This window comes from Phalangium opilio, unplaced genomic scaffold (genome assembly GCF_054372755.1).
Source record: "Phalangium opilio isolate 3A_F unplaced genomic scaffold, DU_Popi_V2 ptg000061l_1, whole genome shotgun sequence".
Classification (NCBI taxonomy): Eukaryota; Metazoa; Arthropoda; class Arachnida; order Opiliones; family Phalangiidae; genus Phalangium; species Phalangium opilio.
In genome coordinates, this window is record NW_028324178.1 from 11,214,694 (window position 1) to 11,223,395 (window position 8,702).

General features: G+C 33.2%; 1 protein-coding gene across 1 annotated transcript; it reads right to left on the bottom strand.

Annotated features, from left to right (window-relative positions):
• Nucleotides 1–7,242: 7,242 nt before the first annotated feature.
• Nucleotides 7,243–8,480, bottom strand: LOC149665122 (uncharacterized). The gene is made up of 4 exons (XM_089841945.1): nt 8,231–8,480; nt 8,111–8,149; nt 7,524–7,592; nt 7,243–7,454 (listed from the first exon to the last, which is right to left on the bottom strand). Exons 1-4 carry the CDS (start codon nt 8,352–8,354, stop codon nt 7,294–7,296), a joined length of 393 nt encoding a protein of 130 aa, XP_089698071.1. The 5' UTR covers nt 8,355–8,480; the 3' UTR covers nt 7,243–7,293.
• Between the last annotated feature and the right edge of the window lie 222 nt (nt 8,481–8,702).

The following is an 8,702-nucleotide window of genomic DNA, read 5'->3' on the forward strand; positions in this document are numbered from 1 at the left end:
AAAGTCAACTAAGTCACAAACTCTAACAAAAGTTTGGCTCTGCTGCTCTACACCGAGTTTGTCAGTTTGTGTACCTATTTGTACGATGAAATTATAATCTGTCTGGACATACACTTATTTCATTTCTGGATGTTTCTTTCTTGGGTTCGTTTTCTTATCAAAATATTCACTTTGAGAAGGATATTCCAGAGATTCTTCATGTAATTTGGTTGAAAAACCGCCCGAATCTTCTATGCTAGTGCTGTTTAAAATGATGGACTCCGAGGAAAGAGGTGAACAGTCCATAACTGAACTTTCCTCAGTACTCGTTAATGATTTATCATTAGCAATTAAAGATTCCCCATCAACTAATGACTCATCACTGAAGATTCTTGAATCAGAGTTTTGTGCAACAGTACTTTGCGATTTTCCAGAAACTTGGGCTCTATGCATTTTCCTTTTATAACGGTTAAATCGTGACAATTGTTTTGCTTCCTCTTTTGAATCTTTTGACATAAAAAAAGAAGGAACCCAATCTGGACGAGACTCGTCTAAAAGATAAGCTGGACAACCTGAAAACATTTAGATTAATTTATAAAATGTATTTGTTTAATATTATGTCAAGAAAACCAAATACCTGAAATAAAATGCTTAGAGCATACTCGGAGATGCTTCCCAATCCCATTCCTATTAAGCCTTAGCTTTTTAAGCCATTCTAGATTTCTCCTTTCTGATAAAGTTTTAGCCCTTTGGCACTGATTACCTATCACTCGCGGGATTCTATGAAATGTAATTGCTTCTCCGCTTTCATTTAAATTTCCGGTTTCGCTCCCACATCCCTTTACACAACATCTTTGAACCATCTTAATTGCTTAGGAAACACCTACCAGATTAGAAAAAGCATACCAGAATGGCGGCCGCAATTATTTAGTTCAAATTTCTGGCACAGATGGCGCTAAATTATCATTGTGACGTATGCTTACGCGTATAAGCCTTTTCCCTATAGCGCCTACTCTCCTGTTTAATTGGTTATGAAAACTCTCAACGTTATTATTCGTTCTTCGATGTTGACCATGAACAGATATGACGTTGGGTCCATAACCAATAAGCCATGTCGTCGTGAAGTATGCCATTAACGGGTTCAAACGAGCTATTTCCCTGTCTTCTTGTTCTGCCTGGTGTATCTCGTACCTTAGAGTGCGTTCGCCTTCCCAAATTCGGTTTGATGGCAGCAAAGCCACCGCCATTATTTTTGGTACAATTTTTTTCGCAACGTCATTGGTTGTGTACAAGTCTCGCAACCCCAGACTAACAACGTTTTTCCAAATAGCCTAAATAACAATATCACACTCTTAAAAATCAATATGCCAAATTTTATCACCAAGGGATCACCAGCTTTTATTAGAGCTGGGTTTTTTCTAAGGCGCTGGTTGAGGGTAAAAAGCGTGCGGGTGCCAGAAAATTAAATATCGCCTAAAAAAGATACTCCACACGCCAAGCGGCGCCTTTGAAAACCCGCTTGTACACATTTGATATATATATTGTGAAATTGATATACCTGGGTAAAATGAAAAAAACAACCAGAAATTTCCATAGCCGGTGGGAATACGTTTCTGAATGCCGTCATCGTGGCTCGCTCAAAGTCGGATAAAACGAGTGTTGGTAAAAATCGGGAAATTTCTGCCTTAACCTCCTTAAGATGGTTACATACGCTGTAATCGTTCGTCTAGTCATCAAAGCATACGCCATAGGAAAGGTCTGAAATAGTTTTAATTTTTTATACATTTAGAACACATTATAAAGCTCGGCCTATAAGCATTCTAAGTATTAACAAAAGAACGGTTCTCTGTAAGGATGTAAATGATTAAATGACTTACGGAATCAAACGCCACAACATGGATAGTGAACAACTGGTCGAACATTCTCGGGACGACTTTAAAAGTTCCATCAGCGTGTATTACGGTTATTCTTCTCAGTATATCGTTCGTAAATACCGGAGATAGAAACAAAAGCGTTCCTCCCGTAGACTACAATTTTGGCAAGGTACAAAAAATATTTTTTCAATATTTTTTAACTTGTTGGCTTATCTTATTTAGTCTACTGACTACAATAGACCAAAAAAAAATGCTTTCTTGCAATCTTGCTCCCAATCATTGGCATAAGAGTTGCGCGACAGCTTAGAAACCACAATCATTTTTACTTACGCTTGCTTTTACACTAAAGTTATGGAAGTGATTGAAGGGTTGAGGAAAAACTCTAAAATTTACATTCACAATAATTTTCAATATCGCAAAAACAATAAAAAAACCGGTAAAGTGTATCTCGTGTGCACAAATAGTCCGCAGTGTGGGCCCCCCACTGTCGTCATCCTCGACGTATCTTAGAACGTTAGGGTTCCATATTGAATGGAAGAAATTTATCTTAAAACATAAAGGTTCCATATTGAATGGTAGAAATTTATCTTAGAACGTAAGGGTTCCATATTGAATGGAAGAAATTTATCTTAGAACGTAAGGGTCCCATATTGAATGGAAAGAGTTTATCTTAGAACGTTAGGGTTCCATTTTGAATGGAAAGAGTTTATCTTAGAACGTTAGGGTTCCATATTGAATGGAAAGAGTTTATCTTAGAACATTAGGGTTCCATATTGAATGGAAAGAGTTTATCTTAGAACGTTAAGGTTCCATATTGAATGGAAAGAGTTTATCTTAGAACGATAGGGTTCCATATTGAATGGAAAGAGTTTATCTTAGAACGTTAGGGTTCCATATTGAATGGAAAGAGTTTATCTTAGAACGTTAGGGTTCCATATTGAATGGAAAGAGTTTATCTTAGAACGTTAGGGTTCCATATTGAATGGAAAGAGTTTATCTTAGAACATGAGGGTTCCATATTGAATGGAAAGAGTTTATCTTAGAACGTTAAGGTTCCATATTGAATGGAAAGAGTTTATCTTAGAACGATAGGGTTCCATATTGAATGGAAAGAGTTTATCTTAGAACGTTAGGGTTCCATATTGAATGGAAAGAGTTTATCTTAGAACGTTAGGGTTCCATATTGAATGGAAAGAGTTTATCTTAGAACATTAGGGTTCCATATTGAATGGAAAGAGTTTATCTTAGAACGTTAAGGTTCCATATTGAATGGAAAGAGTTTATCTTAGAACGATAGGGTTCCATATTGAATGGAAAGAGTTTATCTTAGAACGTTAGGGTTCCATATTGAATGGAAAGAGTTTAGAGAAGTTCGCTATGGTTCAATTTTGAATGGAAAAAGTTTATCTTAGAACGTTAGGGTTCCATATTGAATGGAAGAAATTTATCTTAAAACATAAAGGTTCCATATTGAATGGTAGAAATTTATCTTAGAACGTAAGGGTTCCATATTGAATGGAAGAAATTTATCTTAGAACGTAAGGGTCCCATATTGAATGGAAAGAGTTTATCTTAGAACGTTAGGGTTCCATTGTGAATGGAAAGAGTTTATCTTAGAACGTTAGGGTTCCATATTGAATGGAAAGAGTTTATCTTAGAACATTAGGGTTCCATATTGAATGGAAAGAGTTTATCTTAGAACGTTAAGGTTCCATATTGAATGGAAAGAGTTTATCTTAGAACGATAGGGTTCCATATTGAATGGAAAGAGTTTATCCTAGAACGTTAGGGTTCCATATTGAATGGAAAGAGTTTAGAGAAGTTCGTTATGGTTCAATTTTGAATGGAAAAAGTTTATCTTAGAACGTTAGGGTTCCATATTGAATGGAAGAAATTTATCTTAAAACATAAAGGTTCCATATTGAATGGTAGAAATTTATCTTAGAACGTAAGGGTTCCATATTGAATGGAAAGAGTTTATCTTAGAACGTTAGGGTTCCATTTTGAATGGATAGAGTTTATCTTTGAACGTTAGGGTTCAATTTTGAATGGAAAGAGTTTAGAAAAGTTCGTTAGGGTTCAATTTTGAACGGAAACTTTGGAAAGGGTTTATCTTAAGACGTTAGGGTTCTATTTTGAATAGAAAAAGTTTATCTTAGAACGTAAGGGTTCCATATTGAATGGAAGAAATTTATCTTAGAACGTTAGGGTTCCATTTTGAATGGAAAGAGTTTAGAAAAGATCGTTAGGGTTCCATTTCGAATGAAAAAGTTTATTTTAGAACGTTAGGGTTCCCCTTTGAATGGAAAGAGTTTATCTTAGAACGTTAGGGTTCCATTTTGAATGGAAAGAGTTTATCTTAGAACGTTATAATCTTATAATTTGATGAATCTGGTCCTATCAAATCCTATAATTTGGCGAAGGGAATCCTATTTTTTTTCAATTAAAAAATCTCTAAAAGAGTTGGTGCCCTGCTTTTATTTCCAAAAAAAAACAGCCTTCAACGCGTCACAAGTTTCTCGCATGATTATTTGTTTGTATGTAGAGCATGATATTAAATTTAAAAAAAATGACTTTTAATTCAGAAGAATGTGTTTAGTCAGATTTAGTGCTATAGGTTTTTACGCGAACATTAATATACTTTTCGAAAACCAAGCATTCATAACTAAACCATTACTGTCGGGTAACTGTATCAAGAAGCTAGTCTGATGTAGAGGGGAATAAGGAATTTTGAAATTTTGGTATTATAGTACATTTTTAAAGTACAGTCGCGGAAATAAGTTTCGGATCATTTTCAATCGACGATAATTTCATGACGGATCGTCGTATCGCAAAAATTTTGACATTATTAGTTAAGTGTGATTGTCAAGAATAGGCCAACACCTTATTTTTGAAAATCAGAAAATTATTGCGCTCGTGACTACTAAAAAACCAAAAAATCACTTTTCGACCAATCGAAATCTTCGCGTCACGTGAAATTTTTTAAATGAATCACATAGCTCGCGTCATTTGGAAACGAACCCTTTTTGAAATTTTAAAATCGGTCCAGCCGTTCAAAAGTTATGGCGTAAAATGTGACTGGATTTTTGGTCACAAATTAAGCCTAACGTCCAAAAGATTGTTTAGGAAAAGCCAATGAAGCCAAAGGCGGGTAATGTTATTTCAATGGAAAAACGAAAACACAAAAAAATTGCTTTAGAAAAATATTATAAAATTATTAATTAAAATTAAAATTGATTAAATCAAATTAAAATTGATTAAATCAAATTAAAATTGACTAAATCAAATTAAAATTGATTAAATCAAATTAAAATTGATTAAATCAAATTAAAATTGATTAAATCATATTAAAATTGATTAAATCATATTAAAATTGATTAAATCATATTAAAATTGATTAAATCAAATTAAAATTGATTAAATCATATTAAAATTGATTAAATCATATTAAAATTGATTAAATCATATTAAAATTGATTAAATCATATTAAAATTGATTAAATCATATTAAAATTGATTAAATCAAATTAAAATTGATTAAATCATATTAAAATTGATTAAATCATATTAAAATTGATTAAATCATATTAAAATTGATTAAATCATATTAAAATTGATTAAATCATATTAAAATTGATTAAATCAAATTAAAATTGATTAAATCATATTAAAATTGATTAAATCATATTAAAATTGATTAAATCATATTAAAATTGATTAAATCATATTAAAATTGATTAAATCATATTAAAATTGATTAAATCATATTAAAATTGATTAAATCATATTAAAATCGATGTTAGGAAGAGATAACTAGGGCTCCGAATACTGTAGTTTCCAACCATGTCCTTGAACCAATCTCCGAAGGTTTCGTCAGGTCATATTTGGCTGGTTTGGGATTCGTTTGATTCTTATATGGGGTGATAGTAACTTGGTTAGAACTGGACGGAGTGCTAGAGTAAAAGACGTTTCTCACTATGTAATTTTGCATATAGGACCCTTTCACACTTTTCTTGTCGAATATAGTTTTGAAATAGCGTGGAAGTGTCTTAGTATAAAATCAAGATTCAATTTTTAAATATCTTCTCTCCTTTGAGTTTGAGCTTCTCAAATTGAAATTCTCTACACATCCAAACTATGTAAAGAAATGGAGATAGTCTAGATTTTAGGTTTGGAAATGTAAACATCCTGAAATAGGTTATATCATGACTTTATAATATACAAGCTACCTCTTACTCAGGCCGGTAAGAATAATGTGTCCATCGTTTGCTTTTGCGTCATTAGCTTAGGGACCCTATGAGCCTTTGTTATGGTTCGTGTAGAAAGGTTCTCACTCTGACCTCACCGTACTTCCGGAGTAATTCGCCGGGTAACTTATTCCTACCAGCCTGAGTATATAAAGAGCTAGTATATTAATAACTCCTGGACATAGGTATATATAGTTTTATGATGTGGTTTTTTATCTGTGCGTAGAAGATGAAGGAAGTATAAATTCTTACAAATTTACTTCGACAGTCTGATGGCCAAGAAACATTTAAAAGTATAATATTTCAATATATTATCCATGTAAATAATTAACTACATTTATGGAATAGATTCTCAAATTTATATGTCATTATTTACATTTTTATATATATTTTATTATATAATATTAACTATTTTACAACTATCATTATTTACTATTTTACAACTATCGTTATTTACTATTTAATATGAATCATTAATTATTAATCAATATCTATCATTGCTTTCTATTTTATATATATCATTATTTACTATTTTATACCATAACATTATTTACTATTTTATCCCTAGTGGAAAAAACGATTGGAAACCAATTGGGAAAATGCAGTTCAGAAACCAATTGGGAACCAATAGGAAACCAATAGTGTTTTCGTCACATTTCCGATAAGATTGACCAATTACCGACCCATTAGAATGACCAATTACCGACCCATAAGACTGACCTATTACCGACCCATAAGACTGACCTATTACCGACCCATAAGACTGACCAATTACCGACCCATAAGACTGACCAATTACCGACCCATAAGACTGACCAATTACCGACCCATAAGACTGACCAATTACCGACCCATAAGACTGACCAATTACCGACCCATAAGACTGACCAATTACCGACCCATAAGACTGACCAATTACCGACCCATAAGACTGACCACTTACCGACCCATAAGACTGACCAATTACAGACTCATAAGACTGACCAATTACCGACCCCTAAGACTGACCACTTACCGACCCATAAGACTGACCAATTACCGGCCCATAAGACTGACCAATTACCGACCCATAGGCTCACACAGAACATATGAAATTAATTAATAATATGGCGAACAAACTAATTACCACAGACTCCACAATACTAATAAAACCTTCACATTTGAAATATTTTATTTTAAAAAGGAATTTTATTTTAAAAATGATTTTTTTTTTTGGTTTTTTCAATTTGGCGTGGCAATAATTTTTTTCGCAAATCGGAAATTTTTTGGGTCAGGGCGTGGTTCACTGCCTTAGCCGCCATCTCCTGGGCAGAATGATCTTTCCCCTTTTTCTTGGCGTAGTAGCGAACACTACCTGCAATAATAACAGTTACTATTGTATGATTGATACAAACTTTTTAAGTTTTAATTTTATTTAACTTACTCTTAATAGCCGAAACCTTTTGTGGAGTAAGAGGTGGCCTCGCTTCTAACGCCTTAGTTTTTTTTGAACCTATTTGACGATGTTCCTGTCAAGCTTCTATAATGAAACTCCCCGTTAGATTTATTTGGAACACTTAGGATTGTGCAAAAGAGTTCAATTCATTTACACCTTATAACACTTTGTACATTCTGACATTTCAATATGAATTTGTGAGAAACTGAGAATGACACAAAAGCCTCCCAAAAAAAGCACACACACACCCACACCCACACTTGAAACATTAACATTAAATATATGGCACAAGCAAAATGGTTTCAATCCACTTTTTTAATCTACAGAGTTTTTGAAAAACTATATGTTAAAGGGAGGGTAAGCGCGTTATGTAGGGGTGGAGCCTTTAGTAAGCTTCTCTCTTGCATTTTGATGGAAGATAAAATTCAGAGAGAAGCTTACTATTTTTGACTTGTATATGGATTTAAAAAACAAGTGATTTGATCTAAACAGAGCCATGATAATCATGATGTGGAACTCATAATTTTTCCAAAGACCTATTCGCTTTTAAGAATTTAAGAGAAAAAATATCATACTTTTACTGCGCATCTCCTCGTCATCACTAGACATATCATCTGGTAACAATTTAAGAGTTGATTTATTAGAAATTGAGACTATATAGGGAAGTCTACTCTTGTGTGTTAGAAGAAACTTACCGTAATTTACTCTCACTAACCCACCATCTCTCATCATCCCTTGGGGCTCATGATCTCTTATGCCTTTGACTATCTCTTGAGGTTCATTATCACTAATCATCGTTTTACGTTCATCACTAATCATCGTCAATATAACTTATCAAAAATGTCTCGTTCATTTATAATGAATACGTTTCTAAAGGATATCCACCATTTTTCTAAAGGTAAAAACTACTTTTATGTCGTTTTAGAGATTCTAAAAATTCAAACTCTGAAAACAAGGGCCAAGGCTTAGCCCGTAGCAGTACTTTAGAAGCTTCAAAAACGTGATAAAGTTGTTCTTACCATTAGAAAATTGCTGAATAACCTTTAGAAACCTATTTGGAGCAAGATTTAATCGGATTTCATGAATTAATTCCAATAATAACGCTGAAATTGAGTCGAGTTGAGTTTATCGAGCGTTGTAGCGGGCTAAACCTTGACCAGAGAAACG